At 34.6% G+C, this 27613-nt stretch overlaps 3 protein-coding genes across 5 annotated transcripts in view; all 3 read right to left on the bottom strand.

The window, feature by feature from the left end:
* Positions 1 to 356: 356 nt before the first annotated feature.
* Positions 357 to 8025, bottom strand: LOC144836290 (guanine nucleotide-binding protein G(s) subunit alpha-like). Its single transcript, XM_078691546.1, has 13 exons — positions 8005 to 8025; positions 7566 to 7888; positions 7061 to 7133; positions 6562 to 6616; positions 5779 to 5898; positions 5032 to 5129; positions 4649 to 4703; positions 4003 to 4076; positions 3392 to 3450; positions 3175 to 3292; positions 2707 to 2933; positions 2214 to 2287; positions 357 to 1711 (listed from the first exon to the last, which is right to left on the bottom strand). Exons 2-13 carry the CDS (start codon positions 7687 to 7689, stop codon positions 1553 to 1555), a joined length of 1236 nt encoding a protein of 411 aa, XP_078547672.1. The 5' UTR covers positions 7690 to 7888; positions 8005 to 8025; the 3' UTR covers positions 357 to 1552.
* A 1121-nt stretch (positions 8026 to 9146) lies between these two features.
* LOC144836289 (uncharacterized) lies at positions 9147 to 17164 on the bottom strand. Of its 2 annotated transcripts, none has more exons than XM_078691544.1 (10): positions 17122 to 17164; positions 16550 to 16786; positions 15136 to 16115; positions 13760 to 13829; positions 13202 to 13282; positions 12776 to 12869; positions 12271 to 12492; positions 11868 to 11991; positions 11608 to 11708; positions 9147 to 11484 (listed from the first exon to the last, which is right to left on the bottom strand). In XM_078691544.1, the coding sequence occupies exons 3-10, from the start codon at positions 15874 to 15876 to the stop codon at positions 11253 to 11255; spliced, it is 1665 nt and encodes a 554-aa protein (XP_078547670.1). In that variant the 5' UTR covers positions 15877 to 16115; positions 16550 to 16786; positions 17122 to 17164; the 3' UTR covers positions 9147 to 11252. The 2 variants fall into 2 exon arrangements, with proteins under 2 accessions (XP_078547670.1, XP_078547671.1); XM_078691545.1 differs by having other exon boundaries at positions 16550 to 16741; positions 17122 to 17146.
* Positions 17165 to 18733: 1569 nt separating this feature from the next.
* Positions 18734 to 27613, bottom strand: part of LOC144834863 (chordin-like) — a 44842-nt gene continuing 35962 nt past the window's right edge. Inside the window, exons 9-21 of one of the 2 annotated variants that reach the window (XM_078689829.1) lie at positions 26954 to 27101; positions 26734 to 26843; positions 26217 to 26330; positions 25777 to 25933; positions 24911 to 25137; positions 24010 to 24123; positions 23474 to 23653; positions 23238 to 23340; positions 22658 to 22711; positions 22285 to 22388; positions 21804 to 21969; positions 21536 to 21633; positions 18734 to 21281 (exon numbers count right to left, since the gene is read on the bottom strand). In XM_078689829.1, the coding sequence (XP_078545955.1) occupies positions 21099 to 21281; positions 21536 to 21633; positions 21804 to 21969; positions 22285 to 22388; positions 22658 to 22711; positions 23238 to 23340; positions 23474 to 23653; positions 24010 to 24123; positions 24911 to 25137; positions 25777 to 25933; positions 26217 to 26330; positions 26734 to 26843; positions 26954 to 27101 (1758 nt within the window). In that variant the 3' untranslated portion in view covers positions 18734 to 21098. The remainder of the gene's footprint in view (positions 21282 to 21535; positions 21634 to 21803; positions 21970 to 22284; positions 22389 to 22657; positions 22712 to 23237; positions 23341 to 23473; positions 23654 to 24009; positions 24124 to 24910; positions 25138 to 25776; positions 25934 to 26216; positions 26331 to 26733; positions 26844 to 26953; positions 27102 to 27613) is intronic. The other variant, XM_078689830.1, reaches the window with a different exon arrangement.

Raw genomic sequence — 27613 nt, 5'->3', positions numbered from 1 at the left:
CATATTATAGTAAATTGAAAAAAAAACACATGAATGAATGTTTTATAATAATAACAATTATTCTTATATTATTGTATTATTAATTATTATTGTTGTAATTGTATAACTTAATTATACTCTTGTGAGAGTGAGGACTGACACTAACATTTCAGGACTACTACACAGGCGGCACACAGTACAGTAAAACAAATGCATTAAACAAAAAAACATAGGCCCACAAACTAGGCCAAAAACACCAGCTCGCCCACAGTGACCTTTCATCCTCAAAATCCAGCAAACAAAACATTTTTACTGTCATCATTATAACCAAATTGGATACAGTACCAACCAAAACATTGGACAACAACTGATTTGAAATAAATGTATATACTTTTATTTTGTATAAAATCTGCAGCTTTATTAGTAGTCCTACTTTATATACTAATGTATTAGTTACCATCAATATTGCATTTAAATTAAATAAAGAATTATCACTATTAACTTGTTAACGATGTGGAACTTAATATAAAAGACTACATTATAGTTTAAACATTATAGGCCATACGAAAAGATTCGATTCATAAATAAAAGTAACGTAGACATTTTAGGCAACAACAACATGTTGTCTGAGTTTGTCTTTTATTCAAAATATTTTTTGGAATGTTAGCTAGGAAGTTACATAATATCGAACCCCTTCAATGTTCGTTTTCAAAAAGCATTTATACTTAAACGTAAAACGTTTTGGCAACTTTGCTTTGCATTGCTTATCCGTGAATAATATTCATGTACGTATTCCTCCGCTTTAGTATACATTGAAGAGTGATTAGTAACATATTATCATGTATTTCTTTTTTACTACTCCGCTTTACATAAAATAGTGCCATATATATTCAACGACTCATTTATTTCCTTTTGGCTATTCCGCTTTACATTAAACACTTTTTTATTTTCTTGGCTACACCGCCGCTCTGCATTGAATAGTTCCTTACATTTTACGACTCATTTATTTCTGTTCGTTGAATAGTACCATATTTGACGAATCGTTTATTTCTTCTTGGCTGTACTCCGCTTTATATTCAATAGTACCATTTTAACGACTTATATATATTCATAATTATGTTTTCTTTGAATACAATTTGCAATGTTATTTATATTAGGATGGCTTTCGAAAACGATTCAAACAGTTTTTGAATAGATTAATAACATTACTAATTAATATCTACAAAGTTGTTACAATATTTTTTCATAATACTGGTAGTGAGTATGACTATCAAGAAGCTCAATAACTACCATGAACGATCAAAAAGAATTATGCCACGTGATGTAGTTGATGTGTCGAACGAACCGAGTCAGGATTGTGTATGTGGTTGCTGTGTCTGCCTCCGATGGAATAATGCTGTGTATATTATTTGGTTCCTTCCATTCGCGTTTAGGTAAGCCACAACATGATGCAATGGCTTTCCCACAATAAGAATAGGTTGTGAAGAAATATATAAAAACATAACACTGCATATATACATTCCTGACTGTTTTCTTGAGGTTTACTAGTATAAGTAGTTCTACTGTGGTTATCTTACTGTACAATACCTGTACTAGCTAAGTGCAACCTTTGTATCATATCTCTACACGAGTCAAATACATGTTTAATGTTCTCTGTATCTACTGCGCATGTGAAGTGTGGATAACAGTTCTTGCGAAACTTCTGATCTTCAGATTTCGAGGTGCTTATTTCCTGTGAATGAGATTGTGTGTACTTAAATAAACTATAAAGATCATTAAAAAGTAAATAAATATATTAGGGGAAGAGTGTCTGCTGACCATGTGAGCAGGTGAGCAGATGACCTGGTGACCAGGTGACCTGGAACCCAGGGGAAATGGATCATGGAAGACTGACCAGCGCTAACATTGTGGATTTCTTGCCGAATATAAATCAAATAAATTAAAATTAAGTTTCTTACGAGATTTTCTTTTTGTTTCTGAGAAATATAATAATAAATCATAATGTATAATATGGTAAATAGATTATAATAAATGAAAGAAGCAAAAAACACAGGAAGTAGGAAGTAGGAAGTAAGACTCAGTAAGAATCATTACAGGCTTCACTGTTGAAGAATACAGACATGTATATGCGAGAAAGGAAAGAAAGAATGAATGGAGGTTCATTACAAGAAGGATGGATAGATAGGAACTAAACTTAGTTTTAGTATTATGCTATACGTCTATTATGTCTATACCTCAAACTGTGCTTTGATGTACATCTTTACCCGGAAGAACTCTGCTCGTTGATGATTGGTCAGACCTTCAGGCTCTAAAAATTAAAAGTAACAATTCTGGTTAGATTTACCTTAATAAAATTGTTTATTTTTATTTTATTGCATTCGGTGAATATATATATATAATGGTAAACTGGGGAGAGATACAAAACCTCTGACTATCGCCAAATTCTTTCCAACCATTGATAAAAAGAAATACAGATGCTTAAATAATTACAGTATCAATAAATAGTAACAATAGATTACAATATCAAAACAAGGTCCATGAAGAGGACTATGTATATATAAACATTAAAAACAAAGTAGCTTTTAATAGAGCCCTCCAACGTGTCCACAATATGCTTTGTGGTTCCCATCACTAGAGACGACTAGATTTGACCAATCACAAGCGATGGATTCTTCGAACTGTCGCTTGTCATTGGTCAACTCACTTCCGTCAGTATAATTTCCTTACCATATGCGGTAATCTTCTTTATCGAGTCCTTGTGAGGAGACAAGCCACAGCACCCGGGTTGTAATTCGCGAAGATCACTTTGAATTTCATCAGGAATCATTGATTTCTTTGAGAACACCTGATAGTCTTTGAAGTAGTCCCCTAACTTGGTGCGACCGGATTTGATCTTCTCGGCTAAAATATCTTGTTTGTTTAAAAAGAGGACCATCGACGTGTATCTTAGATATCTGCAGGAATAAACACAATTGTTATTCTGTCGACGTGATCAAGTTATAAGTTCACATAACAATGATCTGTAGTAATTGGCGAGAATCACTTTCAAACACGTCACACAATAAACAGAATGAAAGAATCTACATGAACCGGAACAGTCGTGAAAGACTCTTTTAAGCAGTAGTAAGTTTTGAAGCTTTTTACCGACTGCAAATTCTGGTACAACTTTTAACAGTTTTCTTTGATAGCACTTACTTGTGATTCCATATTGATTTGTAAAGATCCAATGCTTCTGATAATCTATTTTTATTTTCTTCTCTTAGTGTCATGTCGTAGCTGCTAGCTGCAACTACAAACAGCATCGCAGTCACATCTGAAAATAAGCATTGTAATAATTGCGTACTCTTATTCCTCAAAGATGTATAATTATGTATATAAATAATACAATCGAATAAAACGTTGTTATACGTACCAGAAAATAATTGTAACCATTTTATTCGTTCTTCTCGCTGGCCTCCAACGTCGAGTAAACTAAAATTAAGTGAAACAATACATAAAACATCTTTTATATACTCATTTATTTAGCAAATTATATTAACTTAGTACCGGTATTTAAATTACTAGACGCACTGTTTAACTTTGCTTTCTTGATTTTCAAAAACAAATCCATGTACAGTAAAGCTCCCATTATATTAGGACTAGACTTAAGGGCCTTTCACACCTGTTCCGGCACGGTTCCGGTCCGGCGAATCGAACATCAATGTTTCGTTTTCACGCGGCTATGCGCCAATCGATATGCGCGTAGCCGCGTGAAAACGAAACATTGACGTTCGATTGGATTTTCCGGCGCCGGACCGGAACCGTGCCGGAACAGGTGTGAAAGACCCTTTAAACAGTAATAAGATCGCCTCCATCTTTCCTTCATCACATCGAATTTTGATTTAGGTTCAGTAGTAGCGAAGCAAAACATGTTAAATTAAGAATAATTCGATATTATCATCAGAAACCCAATACCATGATGCTTTGTTGTTCGTCACAATATTACTTTACAATTATTTCATAGTTAAATAACAATCAACTTACTGAAACCTAACATTCTTAATTTGAAACTCTGTAACTAGAACGCCAGTTGTCATTACACGACATCGTAGAATATCCTACAAAAAATATACCGTATCACCGTAAATAGAAATGTGTATGTATATGCATGGCAGTGCGTTTATTATTTGAGGGAAAAAATAAAGGCCCCGGTCGGTTATTCGAGGGAAAAAATAAAGGCCCCGGTCGATTATTCGAGGGAAAAAATAAAGGCCCCGGTCGGTTATTCGAGGGAAAAAATAAAGGCCCCGGTCGGTTATTCGAGGGAAAAAATAAAGGCCCCGGTCGATTATTCGAGGGAAAAAATAAAGGCCCCGGTCGGTTATTCGAGGGAAAGGGACGCTTATTAAAATCGTATTCATTCAAATAAATACCGTAGTTAAATGGATCTATGTCTATTTATTTCATCATATCTTGGTATTGAAATTTGTGATTTTGACCAAATAAATAAATGAATGAATGAATCATAAGTTGGGTTTATTCTTGTAAACTCATCGTCAGACCACGAAGACTACTGCTACTACTACTGTAGGGCTAAATTGATACAAAAGTAATATAGTACATAGTAATAGGCTTCCCATTGCAATAAACCAAATTTGATGTTTTATTGTCAATACTAAAAAATAGTTACCTGATCTGTAGGAACATAGTCTCTCTTCCGTACTCTGTCTAATGAGTCTAAAAAACTGAAATTGAAAATATAATGAAGATAACAGTAATTATTACACTGTAAACAAAATAGTATAAGCAACGTTAAAGATTAGTTTAGTCAATTCACAAAAAATATAATCAATATATTTATTACTTAATTTGCTTTTTTTTAACTGGAAATTTGACTTTTAAGATTTGTAATGTACTGATGATCTGCTTGGTACAATAATAATGTTTTTACTCATTGAATGCAGAAGGACGGATTGTTCATCTACTTTTTAAACAGTTTTAACTAACTGATGTGTCACCATTTCAACACTTGTTTTTGTAAAACATTACTAATTTATAACACAATAAACTTACTATTTAGCACAATCTATAAGTTGGTACTCGTTGGATCTACTATAGCAAGATTGGATACCACCATCTGCCCACAGAGCGGTCGCTGCGTCATAAAATTGCTGAAAAATAAAAGTTTATATATTAATTAATGGTAATTTGGGATTCATTATTGTTTTCAAACATAGGCCTATTATTGAATGAAGACAAGACGCTTGATACGGTAAATGTATACAATTATTATGTAAAGATGGTTAGTCTGGGTTCCAGACGCAGCTTTGACTTAATAATATAAGTAAAAAGATAAATATGTTGGCACATATGGCGTTTCATACATATTCTACTTAAATATAAAAATAAACGCCGACTGGTGTTCTAACATAAAAAAAGACATTAAAATACAGACTTAGGGCAAGTCTAAGTGATGGTATAAGAGGAATGATACTTTGTTGTTTTTTGTTGATGTTTTCTGATTTTGGTCGAAATAAATGTTGAATTGAATATATTATACTGTGTATTAGTATGACGAATTTAACCACAATTATAACAAAGAAACTTGTATCACAAAAACTTTCCAGCTAACTAACATTATTGAGATTAAAGAAAGCATTTTTTATTTATTTATTTATTTTTTTTATTTAATCGGTATATAAAAATATATTACAAAACGACAGTCAAAGACTGAAATTTTACGTTACGATTAGTTAGTTACATTGTATTTTACGTTACGATTCATTACCTAACGACATTACAAAACTGATTGATATCTACCTCATTCAATTCAAAGTTCGGTGCACTTGCTTCGTCAAGAATGTAATCAAGCGCTGATTTTAATTCAGGATTTTCAAGTTCAATTGGGTTGTTTAACGTGTTCATAACTCCAGCAATAGTCTGAAATGCAGGAAACATCACAGGTAAATTAAAATAAAACTAAAGATTTATCCACGTCACTTTTGATTGGTCAAATTTCTTTTGCTGCGTGTACGACGCCTCACGTAACAACGCAATTGAGTTTACCAATCACAAGCAAGTGAGAATTCTGGCGATCCAACGTTTCTGATTGGTCAAATTACTTTTGCTGCGTGTACGACGTCTCATGTAACAACGCAATTGAATTTACCAATCACAAGCGAGAGGTCGATCTGGTCTGGAGATTTATCCCGTCATGATTGGTCAAATTACTTACGGCGCGCTTACGTCCTTCATGCGTTGCGTCCACTTCCCAAATTGAAAACCAAGATTCAGGAATTAGGATCAGAACTTATTAAAGCCAAAAGTATAAAATAAAAAGTTCAATTTATTGAAATTAATATTAGAATAACTTCCCAATTAACCTTACCGATCTTTGGTACAGATTTATGCCCAATAATACCAGGCCAAGAGCAAATTAACTTTGAACTTTACACGTCTTTTGATAATGTAAAGCAAATATAATTTAAGTAAACAATCCATTTATGACTACATTAAATCGTTGGAATGTCGTCATCAATTTAATGGATCATAGTGCTTACTAGCCCTGGGCTGTTTTTGCAGTTTATATAAGTCTGAACTTACTAGAATAGCATCGTGTACGTTACTTCTGATTTCGGGAATTCTCGCTTGTCTTTCTCTAAAAAAAGAACACAAACAAAGCTGACCGAGTGTGTGACGAGTACGTCTATATGAATTATTATTACCTAGGCCTTAATAAAACAAAAATAAAGCATTTATGTACTTTGGGTCTAATCAGAAGAACATGAAAGAATATTAATTTATAAATGTGTGACTTGTGACATATTTGAACATTGAACTTTGCTGTATGAAAGTTTAAGCTAATTATAATTTATTTGGAAGCTACACTTTCTCACGTTTTTAGAAACAAATTTTACCCAAAAAAACATACTTATATAAATTATGAAAAAAATATAAAAAGTAATGTTGGATTGTAAAGGTACTAAGAATTTTCTCCAACCCATCCCCCGTCCTTCTCATTTTTAAATTCCAGCTTAGTAAAACTAGTATATCGAATAGTGCACTCCAGCAGAGATTTACCCGGAAAATGAAATAAACTTACTCGTCGGGAAATCCACCTTTATGAAGAATTTTCATTTGTTTCACAATTGTACTTTTTCCGGACTCTCCTGCACCTACAAGTATTATAACAAGTTTTGTAATTGAGTAATGGTCGTTTGTGGTTAATGGCCGGCATAGTGATTATGATGCTTGGGCCCACTAGATAGACAATACAAGGAAATAAGCGCAACGTAAGTGATTTCACCAATCATAAGAGATTATTCAAACTGTTGGTCAACTCGCTTGTTCCATATCTACGTTGCGTCGCTAGTGGGAACAACGTTTTATGGGGAGGAAGGAGATCCTATCCTTTAAGCCCACAGCATTCGCTTTTATTAGTGGAGTTTCATGTGTTGGTGCTGCTGAAAAAAATCAGAGCAGCATTTTTACTTCCTTTACAGTATTAGGTTTGTAGGGTGTAGCGTTCGACTCGGCATAACACACATTGTAGGCTCTATAACACAGTCATTTTTTATTGCGAAATGAACATAATTAAATTGTCTTACCTACTAAAACAAGTCTCATTGTATTCCGAACTTTATCTTTAAACTTTTTTCTTTCATCTTTCAATTGTCTTTCTATTTGTTTATTTCTCTCATAAGCTTCATCATGACCCAATCGGCCCGCCATACCTGATGTATATACTACTCAGAGCAATAACTTCGAAAATGGTATACGTCACGTTTTCAAAATTAGGCCTATGTGTATTCCAGACATTCTGAACGTATTCCTTATGTGAAGCAGCCCAGTGTTTATAGGCCTATAAGCAAGCTGTCATAATTAAACGTCGTCACTTCCTTCTTGTGACTTGATAAAATCTAGGAAAAACCTGGAAAAACAATCACTTAATTTGATAGATATACCTTGGATAAGAAATAATATTAGAAACAAAATAATATGATTTCTCAATCGTAATAACATCACGTAAATAAAAATAATACCTACCTGTCTATTACCAGTGCTGTAGTGATTGTACTTAGACACCAACTTCAAAACCTTACCTTTATAAATAGCACAATGCTATAATATTACCTTTATAAAAACTTGAATAAAACTCTGTCAAGTGTGAAAGTATTTCTGTGTGTTTACATTAGCGTAAATAAAAGTACAATTAGTAACCATTCGTTGGAAAATTGTTACTTAGCCCGCAGTGTCAGTGCGAAATAATTAGGTCTTTAACCTTATATAAATATGTATCATGACTTACCCTCTTCAAATATTGTTATTACTAGGTTTGTTATATCCTACTACAAGCATTCATACTGTTTGTTCTAGCATATCTATGCTTCTCAACCACTATGTCTATCTATTTGACCATAACTAAAGTGCTATAGAGTGTACGTATTCCAGATAATGACGTCATCGCGTAACTCATTGACTGAATTACGTCAGACGCCAAGGCGTACGCACTTGAGCTTCAAAGACAATCGTCGTACGAATTGACACAATACAATAAGAAATCAATACACACTACCATACAATTTGACACAAAAGAAATCATAACGTATGCCACTCAACATAATCATTGCGGTCGCCAGAGTGGTTTAAATATTAAAAAGTGTAAGAATCATCGAAAATTAAATTAATATAACATGCAACCTTGATTGATAAAAATATTTAAAATTAGTACCATAAAATAACAGTAATAATGTCGTAATATATTTCTATTAATAACCAAATGTTGTGTCAACGTGATCAGAACACGATGAATGCTCACGCACAGATTCGTAGTGAGTGGTTCAGCAGACAAAACACATAACGTACGCGCAGCACATATTTTGACCAATCACAAGCGATCTGAACTGTCTTTCCAAATTACTTGCGTTTTTCGTGCGTACAATAACTTAATAATAGCTTGGTGGTTCCCACTAGCGACGCAACGCAAGGATGTAACGCAACGCAAACTGAATTGACCAATCATAAGCGAATGATTAGAACAGTGGCTTGCCATTGGTCAACTCGCTTGCGCTGCGCGTATGTCCTTGCGTTGCGTCTCTAGTGGGAACCACGCTTCAGAGATACTAACGTCATATGTGTTCAACTGCCCTTGAAATCCTCAAATCAATATAACGTTTAGGTAAACAATGTCAATAATTGCAAATAGAATATTTATTGGACCTTTTATGCGAAAGGTGATCAATAAACTATCCCCATTAAATGACCTTTTATGTAGAAGCATGCATCCACCTCATTTGCATACATTGGCTTTAATTTCGTGCGTTTTCCATAATTATAAATTAGCATGCATGAAGGCCTTTCATAAGTTAATTTTAATTAATAAATTTTAATATTTGTCTTTAATTGTTCCATTCTTTCCTATATTCCTGTCCTTTGATACATTTTCTGTTAAATACTCGTTTCTTCATTCAATACATAGGCCTACATTAGAAGTATACAGGTTTAGGTCTACCGACTACGAATAGCTACTACAATACATAACATGATCTTTGTACAGGATGAACCAAAGAGACAACCGACTCTTGTTGTCATACGTGTTAAATATAGATTAAACATAAATAATAAATAAAATGGCTGTCACATTATAAGTGCAATTTTGAAAGTCTTTCAAATTAGTTCATTATTAACAACATTTCCCTCTTTATATTATATTAAACGTTCATTTTACTTTTAAAAGAAAAGAAAGCAAGTTTTAAAAAAGAAAGAAGATATAACATTTTGTTGTTGTATTTATAACAATGACCTGACTGCATGTACTATGCATTGCTTTTAGGCAGTAGGGACGACATCTTGATAAACCTACACACCTGTACAAAGGTAAACCGGTTCCATTGATCTTTGGACCGTAACAGACCAATGATTCATTAGTAACCACATTCATATTATAGTAGCGTCAACATTGTTCTCGCACGGATTTTTACATTTCAATACTGTATGTTAATATAGGCCTAATGTATCAACTATTTGGCGCACATGACATTAACGTAAATCAATACTGTATGTTGCTAGAATGTATCAATTATTTGGCGCACATCATTAACTAAATAATGATACGTAAAATAATATAAATGATTTCTACAAAATGACTATTTTTATACAGTAGGCTAAATATTGATATTCAAATTTCCCGTAGTGTTTAGTCATGTATAAATGGGCTGGTATGTATAGAGTCTATGATGCTGTGAGATTGTCGATTTCCTCGTCAATATATCTCAACGCCCATCAATAATAATAACAATTCCTTCCTGATGTTACCTAATTGATGTCTATAAATAGTTGATACTACAGGTATCACTGAACGTGGTACATACCTAATAACTATTATCTCTGAAAATAAGGTTACACCGATCTCTGTTATCTAGTACATGGACAATGATGATTTTAAACCGAATGGTAGATTTTTTGAATACATATCGATAAATGACAACTACCAAAACATTGTTTAAAACAGTCGATACGTAATTAATTAATCTACCAGTATTTCTATAAATACATTCGATCGAATTGTTCTATCCGTTAAGTAAACTACACAGTTATTTGCTAATGGTATACACAGCATAATAATGCAATATACAATAACAGTTCAAATAGTTTAATAACAAATCTATTCCCTTAATAGCTGTAACATACTTTGTCTTACCTTAGCCTACAGTGGTGGTCAATGGTTGCTTTTACTAATTGTTTAAAGAGTCCTTTCTGAAGTGCAGTTAATGTATCAATAATTGTACGCCCTCTGGTTAATATACCAGAAATATTATTATTTCTATGAGGGCAGTAGTTATACACTGATTAATAGGTATAACTACCGTGTACTATTTACTGATCCAACAACAATTATCATTTTCTCGCGTACCGCGCGGCAACGCACTTCACAGCTCCACGCGCTACAATGATAGGGTGGAAGTCAGTTGTTTATAATAAATAATGGCTTTAATTCTTACAATTAACTTAATTTAATGTGTATTTCTTTTATAATCAATATTAAACAATATTGTTTAAAAAAAGTAGGCCTAATATAAATGCGAGAAGTCCAACTTCATGTAGGCAGAGAGGTATGATTAGGCACGCAACGCAATGACAACGAAACACAAACGCAAATAATTGAATTAAACCAATCACAATGACGGACATCCAAGTTGTCGTTTGTGATTGGCTAATTACTTCTTGCGTTGCGCGTATATCCCCTGTGTAACTCTCCTGTCCTTTAGTACTTTGTAGTTTCAACCTGATCCTGCTCATAGGTCATACCGTTCTCTTAATTTGTCTATAGTTAGACCTAGTATCTGATTGGCTAATGCATCATCACGTGGCGTTTCATCAGAATGCAAGTCATATTTATGTCCCTTTGATCTTTGCCGCTTTTCCTCTCTTCCCCGTAATATCTTTCGAAGACAATTCATTCTAAATTTAGAAATACTTATATCTTCCTTTGACTTTTCGTATGCCTCATAAATTGCACATGAACGTCTGAAAAATACGAAGTAGGCCTAGTTATAGTTTATTCATCATGTAAAGAAAAATAAAATAGGCAAGCTGAAAAACGAAACAAAAGTATTGTACAATCAATCTTATGCTAAATGTAGTACGTACGGTCCATCATCGTTTGTATTATCGTTTTCATCCTTAATGACGTCATCTTGACGAATCTGTTCATCTTGAACCTGCGTACAGTCGATGCTTTCTTCAAAATGCTTGAACAAAGTAACAAACATGCTAATTTACGGTCTTAATGATAGTTAGTTATAACATGGAATTCCTTAATCCAACGTTATAATTATAAGACAGTTATTTTACTCTATCTATTTGTTATTTCTTGTTGTATTAACTCCAATGCTTATCTTTTTACTTACCTCTCGATGCTCTGGACGTCTTTCAATACCTGGAAGTTCTTGTGTAAAAGTTGCTGGGACGGATCTGGATCGTTGTGGACTTTGAAGTCTTAGAACACGTCGAGGCGTCTGGCAAGTATGTGGTCTATATTTAAAAAAAAAGAAATACAATACATCATTATCATCATCAACATCATGGTCATCATAATCATCGTCGTCATCATTATATTAACATCATCTCATCATCGTCGTCATCATCAATATCATCATCGTATCATAATCATCATCATCACAATCATCATATAATCATTATCATTATATCATCATCATATCATCTAACTATCGTATCGTCATCATATCAACTATCATCATCATCACCATCATTATTATCATTACTTGAGCGTCTTTAGCGTTCCATACCAACCTTCCTGCGTGTATTCGTCGCCTCTTTAACCATACGTTTTCTTTTATCAGATGATTACATCCAGATTCTTTCAGTAATTGTACAACTTTTGTTCTTCTAAAGTTTTGCCAAACAGTCCAATTAGAGCCTCTATCTCGGATCTCTCTGTCGTCTATTGATGCTTTCGGCTGCTTTACAATCAAATGGATGAGGTTCTCTCGAGCTGTCATGTTGAAATTCATCCTACAATAGTAACAGTACTCTCAAGATAAGATGGTTTATTGATACCCAAATGAATTAAGACACGTTAGTACTTTTGTGCGCAGCGTAAAACACAATTTAGTGCGGATGCAGGATCGATACCATGAGTGACGTCACTATAGCCTTGCCTTTCATTGGTTAAGAGTTTTATCGTCGACATTTCATTTTTAGTAGACTTGTTGGCCTAGCCTATGCAGAGTTTTCCAAACTGCGTATGTTAATTTAATTAATTGTGATATTGAGGATTTTTAGAAATAACTCTTACGTATTAATGCGGTAACACGTAACTATGCCAGCACTGGAGACAGTAAATGAGCTTGGTATACCACTGATAACGCTTTCACCACCAAATACATCACCTGTCATGACGTAAAATTATTATTTTATTCTGTGTAGGTTTCCATAGACATAATATTGCAAAACAGGTTATTGGAACTCGTCACCATGTTGAGTTGGCACAAGTGCAACGTAGCGTGCACGGTGAAAATTAGGCTACATACATTCGCGTAAAAGGTTTATGTACTGAAGTTTAATATCTCTTATTATAAGTATTAATTATGAGAATTCATCTGAATTGTATGAATAATCACCTTGCTAACAACCATGATCAACTAATCTATTAATCATTCACCTAAAATCACATATTTCCCCGAGGAGAACAAGAAAGAGAAACACAAATAAAATATACAACCTTCTTCTATATCTCCAAGTTTAAAAAGCTCGCTCTTTCCGGTTTGTTTCAAATACAACTTGCGGAAGTACTGGCATCGACCTGGTAAAGCAAAATTATTAATTAAGCAATACGTTAATAAGTTTGGTATAATAATGTTTGCTTGTTTGAATACAATGATTTCGCTTCTAAATTGCCAGAGGGCCAATGATATTCAATTTAATTAATTTGAAGGGTATTGTGCTACCTTGAATGTAGCTACCACTGGACTAATGCCGCTATCACTGGACAATGGGCTACCACTGAAATATGCGCTAGCACTAGACAACGGGCTATCAGTGGACTATGGGCTATACTATTGGACAACGGGCTACTACTGGACCATGGGCTATCTCTGGACAATGGGCTACTACTGGACAATGGTATATCACTGGACAATGAGATATCACTGGATCGGTCAATGGGCTACCGCTGGACTATGGGCTATCACTGGACAATGGGCTAAAGCTGAATTATTGGTTATCACTGGAACCTATACAAAAATATCTATTCTAAACCAAACATTTAATAATACCTTACCTGACGATACAAAGTATATTGAGTCTGCCATCTCGCCTTGTCGTAAGATTACCTTATTTGCTGGGTAAATCTGTAAAGCATACATTTATATTACTGAAACGTGATGTAAAACAGAGATGGTCTGTTCAATACAAATAGTCAAAGTAATATTACCCTTTGCAGTCTTTACTTATCATTAAAATGGCCTAACAGAGAATAACGCCTACAGTATATTATTAATATAAACAAAAATGGATTAAAACAAAAATAACTAAAGATTCTTTGCTCTGTATAATTTTCTAAAAATATTCTTCTTTCACTGATTTCTTTGTGTGTGGAAAATAACTTATGCTTTCGTTTACTGTTGTTGTTGTCGATGCAAAATGAATGACATTTTAATATTGTCTCCCAGTGCTATAATTCTCCACCTGTCAAACTCTATTCATGATTTATTGCACCATAGGTGATCTATGCATTTCTTGAAGTTATCTCTTACTTAAAACGTATTTCCTATTATGCAATGCGTCAGAAACGCGTTGCAAAGCAATTTGTTAACGCTTTTATGAAATAGAAGCAAGAATAATATGCTGCAATAAATATTATGGCAATAGGCCTATAAGCACGGGTCTGTTTCATTGGTAGCCTATTTTGGCGTACGGTAACATTAATAACGCTTGGTTTCATCAAGGCAGTCTAACAAATTGCCTTGGATCCACAACACACGGACGCTAGCGCACCGCAATTAATTTGACCAATCGCGCGGACGTGATGGATCATCCGAACTGTCGCTTGTCATTGGTCAACTCACTTGCGTTGCGCGCGCCTACGCTCTCAGCCATCATGTCTGAGTTACGATAGTGCATCTAATGAACTCTACAGTTTCTTTTGTTCAAACATTAAGATATGAATAATTCAAGTGTAAAATGGCATCCGCTGAAACACCTGCTTTCAATTGGTATTTTGAAAGGTACGATATGCTCCTTTAACAAACAAAAAAACTACTAGAACATTAACAAATAATCGATTTAAAGCTATCTAGATTTGTAACTGTAATTTTCTACTACTTTGCTTACTGTGCCTTATATGTAAATCAAACATAAAGAAATGTGTTAGATTAAAATTGATACAGTAAATTACAATATATGAATTTAGAGGTATGAAATGAAATTGTTCATGGTATGAAAATGATACACTTGTAATATTTTACCATAATTAAGCTGCTCTGTATACAATATCAAACTTTATATGACAACAAAATGTGATGTGCCCATATATGGACATGATTACGTCATCTCACTACCATGTTTGGGCACATCACACCTGTTTTGTCAAACTAGTTTGATAGTGTAGACAGAGCTTTACTTCATTTAGAAACAAATATAATAATAATCCTTTACCTGTTTAACAAGACCTGGAATTAGTCGCTCTTTATCAACAGTTGGTAGCTTCTTAAGGAGTTGGTGTCGGTTAATAAATGACCTCTTATCTTGTGTGTATTTTGAATGTAAACCCTCCATTGTATCATGAAATCTCTGTCGATCAACTCGAATGAATTCACAAAGTTCCAATGTATACATAGTAGACGGTGGCTCAAGATCTCGATGCTCTCCTTCGTGGGATACCAGGCCTAAATACTCGCCGGGTCCGTGCGTGTAAATCAGATTTCGTTCGTGGACATGCACAGATGCGTCAAGACTTATACGATCGTAAGTCACTTCCACTCGTCCGGTGACGATGTAAAAACATGATAAACAGTCTTCCCGATCCAGTTTATCAATATACTGACGCGCTTGATGCGTTGCATACGTGACAACATAACTAAGACATTCTTTCACATATTGCAGATTGTGATGTATCAGGCTTAGTACCTCAACCAAATAACTCATATGACGTAATTCGTGATCATTTAATCGTCTGCAAGCATTCAATTCCATACATTCACGATTTCGCGCTAGAATTTTACGCGCCTCACGCGTAATAATTATACTATTTGATTTAGCTATGAACAGGCGTTTGTTGAAAACTGGCGGGAAATCTGTTGAACTTTGTCGTTGGTTCTCTTTCGCCCGTTCCTCTCTAGTTTCTCGTAAAAAGCGAAATCTCTGATGAGCCTTTTCAACAACTGTTGACATGGACATCGTGTCAAGCTATCTGGACCATTCACAAACAAACTGAATGACCTTAATATCTTAAGTACACATAATGCAATGGGTTATTAATTTCTACAGTCGTTTATAATTGGATTTGAGAACCAGAGATGAGATTAGGTTGAAGCAAATCATCGCACAATATGAAAATCAATTATGGAATCCGTAAGTATAAACACAGTTGGTTAGCGAATGATCTAAATTTGCATTTCTGTTTTGTTCTGTTTGCTCTGAAAAAAATATATATAGGCCTATAATATTCTATGGTAACAAATCAATATTAGTCTAAATTAACAATTTACTAAGATGTACAATATTTAATCAAGTTATCTATATACGTATTTGAAAATTAGATTGGCTTTAAGGGTATTTTTAATTAGCAAATTGTATGATATTATAATTATTGGAAAATATCCTTAATGTTACTATTTTCAGCTCAATTTCAAATGAGTGCGGATAATCCATTAGACCTAATTCAATCATTCAACTTTATTCACATATACATAATAATATACAGTACAATATGTGAAAAGGAGCCAAAAAATAGCTTTCGCTAATCGAAGTTTGAAATCGAAAATTGAAACCCGTATCCTTTCATTTATGGTTAAGTCTTAATGTGACAGTCTAATAAAGAATAGTTAGCGGTCAAGTTGAGTATACTTACCAACCAAACTTGCCTGTCTGATTCTCAATACTGGAAAACTGGTAGGCCTACGTTGTTGAGATGAATCACATCATAATTACGTTACAAGAACACATTCACTCTTTGTATCAACTGAAGCCACTCAAACCACTCAGCTCGCGATTTCATGTTTAACCAATACAAGTGGTTTATGAAATCACGTGGTATAAATATCTAGATCAGTATTGAAAAGACTTACGTAATCTTAGGAAACATGCTCTAAAAAATAAAATAATAAGAATGAATATGACTAATACTGTAGGTACAGTATCAGTAGATAGTGTAGGTAGGTATGCATTCACAATTTACAAAGATATCGGACTCGACTAAACACATTTATTGTAAAAGATAAAAAATTGAAACTACAATTAATAAATACTAATCTGGTATATAAATTGGGAAAACAATTTCAGCAGGAAATGATTGCGTTTGCGGTCTCAATTGCTCCTAAGGTACTTTATCAATATGATCTTATCTTAAGATTGTCGGGATAAGGAAAGGGACTCAAATACATCATCAAAATGTTATAATGAAACTCCTGTAACTAACATTACCTGTACAGACGCAAAGATTGCCACTACTTTTTACTTGTTGCGCGGCCCGCTTGCATCCTTGTTAAGTGGGATCCAATCGTCATGTTCCATCTATTCCGTTCCTGCAGTTTTCTTCCAATATAGACATTATTAATATCATAAGTAACTAATCTACTATTATACAACAAAGTCAAGTTTTTCAAGTATTTTGTCTATCCAATTGACAAAATTTAGTTTTGAATGACTAGATAAATGTTTTTTTGGATAATTTTCGTTTTTAATACTGGTTAGAGTAAATCTTGCAAAACCTGCTTCACAAGAACACTCATGGCTCCTGTGTCCTTAATATAATAGAATCGAATAAAAAAAGTATCGACCATAGTGTAGGCGTAAATACAACACGATATTTTCCCTTTTGAAATTATCTCAAGAGTATAAATATATCTGCAATATAAGTTACATAATGGTATGTGTTATAAATGGTCGTACTTGATATGTTCGTGGTCGATATGAGAAGGTGCTTAATCCGTATCAGAACGTATTGTTATTTAATGCGATAATTTCCCGGTAATATTGAAATCAGCTGCTTGGATAAAATTATAAAAAATGAATTTATATTGGCTGCTTGTTGCTGAACTCTGCTTTCACCACTTTGCTACAGCAGTCCGTACAACTTAGTTCATTAACTAGCTGCTTGTTGTTGAACTCTGCTTTCACCACTTTGCTACAGTTCGTACAACTTAGTTCCTTAACTAGCTGCTTGTTGCTGAACTCTGCTTTCACCACTTTGCTACAGTTCGTACAACTTAGTTCCTTAACTAGCTGCTTGTTGCTGAACTCTGCTTTCACCACTTTGCTACAGTTCGTACAACTTAGTTCTCTAACTAGCTGCTTGTTGCTGAACTCTGCTTTCACCACTTTGCTACAGTTTGTACAACTTAGTTCTCTAACTAGCTGCTTGTTGCTGAACTCTGCTTTCACCACTTTGCTACAGTCTGTACAACTTAGTTCATTAACTAGCTGCTTGCTGCTGAACTCTGCTTTCACCACTTTGCTACAGTTCGTACAACTTAGTTCATTAACTAGCTGCTTGTTGCTGAACTCTGCTTTCACCACTTTGCTACAGTTCGTACAACTTAGTTCATTAACTAGCTGCTTGTTGCTGAACTCTGTCACCACTTTGCTACAGTCTGTAAAACTTAGTTCCTTAACTAGCTGCTTGTTGCTGAACTCTGTCACCACTTTGCTACAGTCTGTAAAACTTAGTTCCTTAACTAGCTGCTTGTTGCTGAACTCTGTCACCACTTTGCTACAGTCTGTACAACTTAGTTCCTTAACTAGCTGCTTGTTGCTGAACTCTGTCACCACTTTGCTACAGTCTGTACAACTTAGTTCCTTAACTAGCTGCTTGTTGCTGAACTCTGTCACCACTTTGCTACAGTCTGTACAACTTAGTTCCTTAACTAGCTGCTTGTTGCTGAACTCTGTCACCACTTTGCTACAGTCTGTACAACTTAGTTCATTAACTAGCTGCTTGCTGCTGAACTCTGTCACCACTTTGCTACAGTCTGTACAACTTAGTTCATTAACTAGCTGCTTGCTGCTGAACTCTCAAATACAAAGAAAAACAGTGTTTTAGGTTTTATTGGTTGTTTTTTATTGTTTTATTACGACAAAAACATTTTTTTTTCTTTTACAAAATGTCTTACAAGTAGCAGCAGCAAATAGTAATAGCATTAACAATATACAACCTTTTCCCTCCGTTGCTTTTGCCGCTTCCACCGTCTCACACAGACAATCTGTGACGTCAGTATCTCATTAGCATAATTATGTGATTTATTTGGCTTGATAACATATTTTAAAGCTAACAAACTCAAACGCTCGCTATATTAACGCTTAACAACATACAAGTTTCAATGCAAGTCGATATTGGTGGACAATACTTATATTCAATGCATATGTCGGCGTGCGGATGGTGGTAAATCTTGCATTATATGTATACCTACGATGGAATTACTTAACTATAGGAATATATATTATATAATTTATATTTTATTTGGGAATGGTTAATAATCAAGATCGGTTAAAAGCCAACAAACACAAGATGCATAATTTTGTTTGTATTCAAGCAATTTACAAATATCAAATATATTAAAATAGCTATATTACACCAGAAAAACAAAGTCAACAGTTCTATAACATACGACTTTAACATAAGATTGTTGAAATAATTATTTGCTAATACAATATTTTGATAAAATACGTTCACTTGGTATGCAACATACGTTAAAATCATTTTGTCTGATAGGCCTAATGTTCCAGTAGTATTCATAATGTCTCTATTTTGTGTATTTTCTTAATTAATTTTCATATAATTCCATACTACAGTACAAAACTATTTTTTGTTAAATGGATTTAAAACAATAACTTAAATAAAACAAATGTATCAAGGAACGAATTATAAAAATTGTTCAAGCCTCCACATTTAGCAGAAGTTAAAAAATATACTATTGGTCACGTGATCCGTGTGTTCTCACCTGGTCACGTGAATAATAGACGAATGGATTGCACTTTATATAAAAATTCTTCCCTTGGAAACAAATGACCACAACATCCCATCTATATATAATAATCTACACAAGTAATTTTTAAAATGAGATACATATTTATAATAATAATATAACAATTCAAGAGATACGGTATTCTATATTTTAAAAAAGTAACACTTTTGCGTACTCTTGCGTACCCTTGTCCACACTACTGAACGTTGACAATATTTACAATACTTTAAATAAGGACGGAATAGCAACATATATCAAGTAATATAAAATCAAACCATAAATATGTCAAGTTGTATACACACAATCCGTCTCGTTAAAATAGGGAAATTTCGATTGGACACTACGCGCCACCTAGAGGAAGGCAACAAATGCAAAGGCATGTAGAGCGCATCTCGTCCCTTCGATAACCTAGCTAGGCCCCCTAGTTGGAATACTTGATTTAGGCCTAAAGTTATGAATAATCCTACAGTGGTTTCCGATATTTTACAGTAATAAACTTCTCAAATTATCATGATATAACTTACATATCCAGTCTATGATTTGATAATAATAGCGAAGTTTATTTAGGTTCATTTCTGATTTTCACTCGCAGTTGTCGATACGTTCTTCTTCTCTGTCTGCCTATATTATACCATATCTGTGACGTTACATAATCTTTCTGTTCTGATTGGTTGATTTCGTCTAGTATTCAAATCCAAGAACATTTTGCAAAGTAGCATTTTTCTTCTTCATTCCTGCATAATTATTCTGATAAACCAGGGAAGTATGGATATCGACAATATGTAACTAATGTACATAATATGCACGTACTCCATAACCTCAGCGTGTCGCGCGTAGAATGCAATCGAAAATTCCCTATAGGCCTAATGGTTCTCTTACGTCATCATAATTACTGTTATTTTGTATATACTGTATTTGTAAAAAAAATTTGAAACAATGATATATGTATTTGTTTGTATGACATGAAAGACCAAATAACATTTATCAAGCAAATAGATATAATATTGATAACCTGCTGCTAGATTGCAATACGGGTGAAACACTACTATGAACAATAGGGAGTTTTTACTATTCCATTTACTGCACATCCACCCTTTGTGGTGGATATCTTATTTTTAAACATGCGCTCAGAGCAAAGCATTTTTTTTTGGAAAGCAATTTTCATATAGATTGTACGATCACTGTCACAACTAATGTTATTAATTAACTTTTATAACCAATGAACGATGATGGCGTTATTTTGGAGAGTCAGACTATAAGCACTTAAAGCTTTTCGCGCTCATAGGCGCCGATCATGTGTCACCCCGGCAACTAGATACGCGTATAAGTTGTTTCTAGGCAACGCAATAAGTCGCTATATAGTATAATCGCACGCACTTGGTCGGAATACGTATTTCCTCTTTAGGTTGCAGTTCAACCATTTATATATAATAATATTTATCTACTTGATCGTCGATTTTTTGAGCGTGTTTTTTTATTTGACGATGTCCGACTAGAGGGCGTCGTCGAAATGACTGGGTCCAGGCATACGTCACAGCATTCATTACTTGCTTTCTTCTTTTTCTTTTGACAGCCAATCAATGGAGCGCATTCAACTTTTCGACATTGTGGTTGGCCATTCTACAAAATCAAAAGTTGTTATGGTTACTCGTATTGTCTTTCAAGATTCAAGATATGTTATTGGTCTACTTAAACAATTCATGTTGATTGGCATAATTAAGAAAATTTTAATTATAAAATTGCAAAAAAATGCCATATACCGAATTAAAACTCATTGATCTATCTGGTGACAAAAAGACGATGGTGTTTTCTAACGTGCATGTCACCATAGTGACAAGTAAGGGAAACACTATATAAAAACAGACAGTTCTTACCTTACATCGACACGTGACACATGGCATAACGCCTAATGAGTAAATATTTGGGTTCCACCCCTCGCCGTGTCTGTACAGCTTATCACCGAAATAGCATCCTGAATTAAGACAAATTAAAATAGTTAGTTGAATGATAAATTATGCAAAGTTCACCAAAAAAAACAAATCTCAAACTAAAGGATCGATATTTTTTCCAAAAGTTCATGGTCGCCTTTTCAGATTTCAGAACAAAATAAAAATAGAATTGTGCAAAAGACAATGTACATACCTCGTACAACCTCATCGGCGAGTATGAGGGCGGATGTAGTGAGGTGTGGTTCTGGTGTAGTTGTAGATGGACAGACTTGACAACAGTCGTCTGGATCCAGTCTAATCGGCCGCTCACATTCAAGAGGAGGGCACTTCATACGAGTACAGTTTACAGATAAATCCGGCTAGAAAATAAACAATCAATAATGTTAACATTCATGTATTAGGAGAGTATAACTGTATTATTATAGATAAATTTAAATCTATTTACATTACACTCTATACTCTATAGTATTTCGATAGATGTCGTTTTTGATTGGCCAATAAAATAAAGTTGCGTTGCGCGTACAACGTTTGGTTGCGCGTACGACGTTGAGTCGGGTGTACGACGCTTCGTTGCGCGTATGGCGTTGCGATTACGACGACGTGTCGATGCGCGTACGACGTTACGTTGTGTTTAAGTGGGGAACCTTAAAATGATTATGTGTCCATTATCTTACCTCACACGTGCAGAATGCACAGACGACGTATCCAAATGGCGGTAAATATGGATGCCAAGTGCTACCAACTGAGTGAAACTTTTGGTCGCCTTCGAAGTAGCAAGCTAAATTAAAAACAAAACATTTAAATAAAACATTATTTTAACAATTAGATTAATATTGGTGACATAATTGCTGTCAATAGGCAACGCCTAAACAAATTGTTGTTAGTAAATCGTTCGTGCATTGCCAACATCCGGGTTAGCAAAAATGGCGTCTACAGTACTTTTCACAATTAAACAGAATTTCAACAATGAAAAAAGAACTTTAAAAAAGCACATGCTGACAGATAGTTGAGTAGATTATGAAGAATGAAACCAGAAAACATGCTTACAATTGCCAGCGTTGTTATCAGCTAATTTACCGGCAGGCGACTGAGTTGAGCTATCTGCAAAGAAATGACAGATTGTAAGAGAAGAATACATGCATTAATAATGGATGATAGTAGGCCTACAGCAAGCTGGGTATCCCTCCCTGTCCCAGCAACCCCCCACCCCGACTAAAGTGTCTTTCACACCCGATTCCGGCACGGTTCCAGTCCGGCGCCGAAAAATCAATCAATGTTTCGTTTTTACGACGCTCCACGCGGCTACTTACACCAATCGATATGCGCGTAGCCGCGTGAAAACGAAACATTGCCGTCCGATTGGATTTGACGGCGGAGCCGGACTGGAACCGTGCCGAAACAGGTGTGAAAGACACTTAAAAGAGGTAAGTAATACTGTAAATTTAACAAAACCGCAGAATAACTGTATTACTGGTATTAGAGTTATAGAAGAAAGGTAGTTTAGCAAGTGTCTGCTGCAAAACTTGCATTAACGATATCGAAAGATATCTGGATGGATAAGTCAGTGTAAAAGTAAAGTGGTAGTTTCATGATAAAGTCTTCAAAAATAAATAAATAAAAAACCAACCCTTTTCTGGTGGACACACAGGGCAGCACTCGCCAGGCCATGTTTCCTGTGATTGACAGGTCAGTATTGGGCAGACGACACGGTCGCAGATTACTGTGCGCTTCTAAATATTTTATGAATAAAAATATTATATTTAACAAATTTTAAATCGAATTTTTTGCACACAGAACAGAGATAAAAAGTGGGAAATCGAATATTAAAAATTAAACAAATATTAGAAATAAATATCTACTAACCCGACATGTGCATGTCGTGCATGTGCGATCATAATCAGGCGACCAGAGTGAATTATCTGCCCGCCATTTTTCCTCGAATAGACACGAGTCCGGATCTGTCTCAGGACTAACGCCAATAACACCATGTGATAGATCAATTCTATTGCTTGGATTTCCATTACAACTATTTGGCAGCAGAATCTAGAAAAGAAAGTTGGTGTTAGTGGAGCTAACTGTGAGTTGGTTGTTAACGTGCTTAACAACCAAAAAGGTAACATAGCGCTCACTAGTGTTTTCACTCTACCTCCTAGGACGCAACGACAGAGGAAGTAAGCACACCGCAAGTTGACCAATCACGATGGATCATCCGTCGATTGTAATTGGTCAACTCACTTGCGTTGCGCTTACGTCCTTTTTTTTTTAGCCAAACATGAAACATAAGCATGATATAGTTTATTCATCCTGTAACTGACCATGAGTTACTTGCTTTTCTATGTGTATGAACACAAACTTAGCTTATAAATAATTATGCAAATATATAATATAGTGTAATGTACCTGTCCTCGAATTTCTCCGTTACGATGCTGCTTAGTTGTTATCAACAAATAGGCTGTTCCTTCGTTCATATCCAGCAGAAAGTCTTCACTGATGTCGTTAGCTGTCCCGGCAGCCTAAAACAATTAGTGTAAAACAAATAACGACTATTATTAACAGAATCCACTAAGCACATTCATCTGATATTTTATTTGTTTTTGGAAAAATGAATCGCATGCCTCCTGTCTGCACTGGTAAACTTTTGTTAGCAAACTCAACCGAGCAAAGTTCGAGTTTTTCAAGAAAAGTTTTTCCAAAGTTCGCTAGTGTAGACCAGTTGACAAACTTCGGAAAACTGAAGAAAATACTAGCAAACTTTTGTTTGAAAACTCGATTGAGCAAACTCCAAATTTTCCTACAGTTTGTAGAAGTCTACACTAGCACACTTTAGTTTAAAACTTTGGCAAAGTTTCTAGTGTAAACTAGGTTTTAATGTTCACCAACACGTTATACATAGGGCAATAACTGGAAAAAGAAATTAGTAGAGTACCGTATATAATTATTATAATCAAAAGTTCCTTGCGTCAGAAAGCTGTGACTCATACAGACGCATTTCTATGAGTAAGTAAGCAGGGGAAGTCCCGACAGATGTAATGCCACAGATGTTCAATTTCTTCTAATTTATTTGTATGTTTCGATTGTTTTATAACATTATCTGGACATTTGATATTAATACTATTGATTTTTTGTCCTTGGAAAAATATTATTCATATAAACGATTTTTCATTTGAAAATATTATTTAGCTTGATAGGAAAAGAGGCTTATTTTGGTACATTTTAATCGCTTCTTTTTGGTACGAATGAAAGTGGTATCATTTGTTTCCTTCACTTCAAAGTTACGTTACGTTACGCTACATTACTTACGATGCCATCTTGGAAAGCGCTCAGTAGTTTATATACGGGTTCGTCATTTTCGTCATAAATCAAAAGCTTTGCGTAAGCATGGTTACCGTCATTACCAGTGTTCAGACCTACAGTGGTGACTTCATAGTGCAGGTCACATTCCCTATCGATTGAAAGCCACGCCTGGCCCGCCGCTCCCGTCACTTGCGGTGGGTCGAGATTTCGTCCCGATAGCGGGATCGGTAGACCTAAACAAAGTGGTATTTAAAAAATATTATACATATATTTTTTGTTTTATATAATGTTTAAACCCAATAAATAGCGTCAAGTAATAAATAAATCTCTGTCGACACTATGAAACTAGTTTGATAACAAAAGTGTTATGTGCCCAAATATGGTAGTGATTTGCTTAAATATGGTAGACATCATCTTGTCCATATTTGGGCACATCACATTTTTTGTCACATAAAGTTTGATAGTGTAGACAGAGCTTTAGACGCGTCTAACATCCAGGCCTACACCCTTTGTAAACGCAAGATGAATGGATGTTTCCATACAACATGATTTCATTTCATTTATTTATTTTACCAAAAAAAACAACAACAATATAATCATGTCAGGAAAAACAAAAGCGACCTAGGCCACTAAGAGTCTGTAATTCCTTCATACAATATAAAAATATATAAATTTAGTAATTATGAAAATCACCAATTACAATAAAATGCTATTACAGTATATACAGTACAAAGAATTCGGGATAAACATTTTTAATTCATTTAGGCTAGACATAAAAAAAGTGACAATATTTTTTTTTAACAGGGGTAGAAGTTTAAGGTGAATACTACCAAAAGTGGGGGTCTTAATTGGAGGTGTTGATCAATATTTACCAGCATGACGTGTAATATGTCCACGGTAAGGTAGAGTAGTAATCCGGCCACGTAGTTCGGACTTTTCGTACGCTTCCGTTGCAACATTAATGAATAGACTGTTCTTGAGAAGAAGTTGGATCTCTTTGGCGTTTGGCTTGCTATATGTTCCTATAGCCTAGAATATGCAAATGAGATGAACATGAATATCATTAGACGGTACGTCGGATCCACTAGGAGCATAGGCGTATTCGGCTCCGCACTAATTTTTGTGATGCGTAAAATCAGAGCTCAAGAATATTTGTTTCGCGCGAAGAGATATGACATTTTCTATCTTTTGGTAGATATGACATAGATTTAACACAGTAACAACAAACTCGATCATACAGAGATGAACATCATTACATTATGGCTTACAGGTTATTGTTAGTCAATGAAAATATATATTATATTGAACTTACGATGCCATTTTCATAATCTCCAAACAGATCAGCGATAACTTTTCGACGATTTCGTCGAACTTTTCCTTCCAAAGTTAGCCCTATGACGTCCGTTTGTAATCCAGTAACTTGAACCTGGGTATAGGGACATAATGAATGGAATTTAAAAATATGAAGAAATGTCAGGCTTCAGTAATAAAGATTTTTCTTCAATTATTGAGTCGCTATGAATATAAGCCTATTATGTATCATATTATACTGTTACAATTTAAAATCATTACCCATCATCCTAAACCTCTATCAACACTATCAAGCTAGTTTGACAAAAAAGTGTGATGTACCCAACTATGGTAGCGATATGCTAAAATATGGTAGTGGTATGACACCATCGTTTATTTTGTCACATAAAGTTTGATAGTGTAGACAAGGCTTAATGTACAATAAGTTCATAACTGTGTTTGTGCACCCAATTAACAATAATTATTATAAAGTGCGCACGTATATTCCAAATTTTGCCCCGTATATGAGGATAACTTACTCGGTAGTTGATGTTGCCTTCGTTGTCTATGTGCAACACAGCTGAACCGCTAGCCCCAGTTACCTTTGGTCGATCAATCGCTTCGCCACCAGAAAGAACACATTGCAGGGCTGCAAAGACAGATACATTTTTTAAACATTGCTATTTGCCTAAAAGATTAAAAAGAGTATTTACCAACATCCAATGTTGGTGATGGTGATTTAAAGAAAGAACTACTTACTATCACATGAGGGTCGTGGTGTTATTTGGCCATTGAGTTCCGGAAATACGCCATCTTCGTCGCGTATTCTAATATTCAAATTACCGCGCGCCAGCCACTTCTGGTGCTGATTGGATACGCCGTTCCACACACCAACGATCTCAATATCCTGTCGTCAAGAAAAAACAAATGAACATCAAATAAATATTACATTCTTGTTATATTATTTATGATAATTATAAATAAATATATAAATTTCTTTCCTTTTTACAAGATAGTAAAAGAGACCCGTTGGAAGACCGAAGAAACAATGGACAACAACAATGATGACTAAACTGGCTGGAATAATTGATAGAGCGCGCTATGTGTAAAGCTCTGTCTACACTATCAAACTTTATGTGACAACAAAATGTGATTTACCCAAATATGGTAGTGATATGACATCATCATGTCCATATACTTTGTTGTCACAAAAAGTGTCATAGTGTAGACAAAGCTTAACGATGATGAAGTGTATTGTTGGTAATACAGTAATAATAAATAAATATTATATACGCTGCCATACAAAATGAATTTCAATTTTAAATTACGCACACACGCAACGTCACGAGTGATTGAACCAATCACAATTCACAAGTGTTGGTGGTTAGTGTTTGTTTAGTAATGTACTTTTAAATAATA

Source organism: Antedon bifida, chromosome 2 (genome assembly GCF_963402885.1).
Source record: "Antedon bifida chromosome 2, ecAntBifi1.1, whole genome shotgun sequence".
Taxonomy (NCBI): Eukaryota; Metazoa; Echinodermata; class Crinoidea; order Comatulida; family Antedonidae; genus Antedon; species Antedon bifida.
This window is presented reverse-complemented; position numbering and strand designations above follow the sequence as displayed.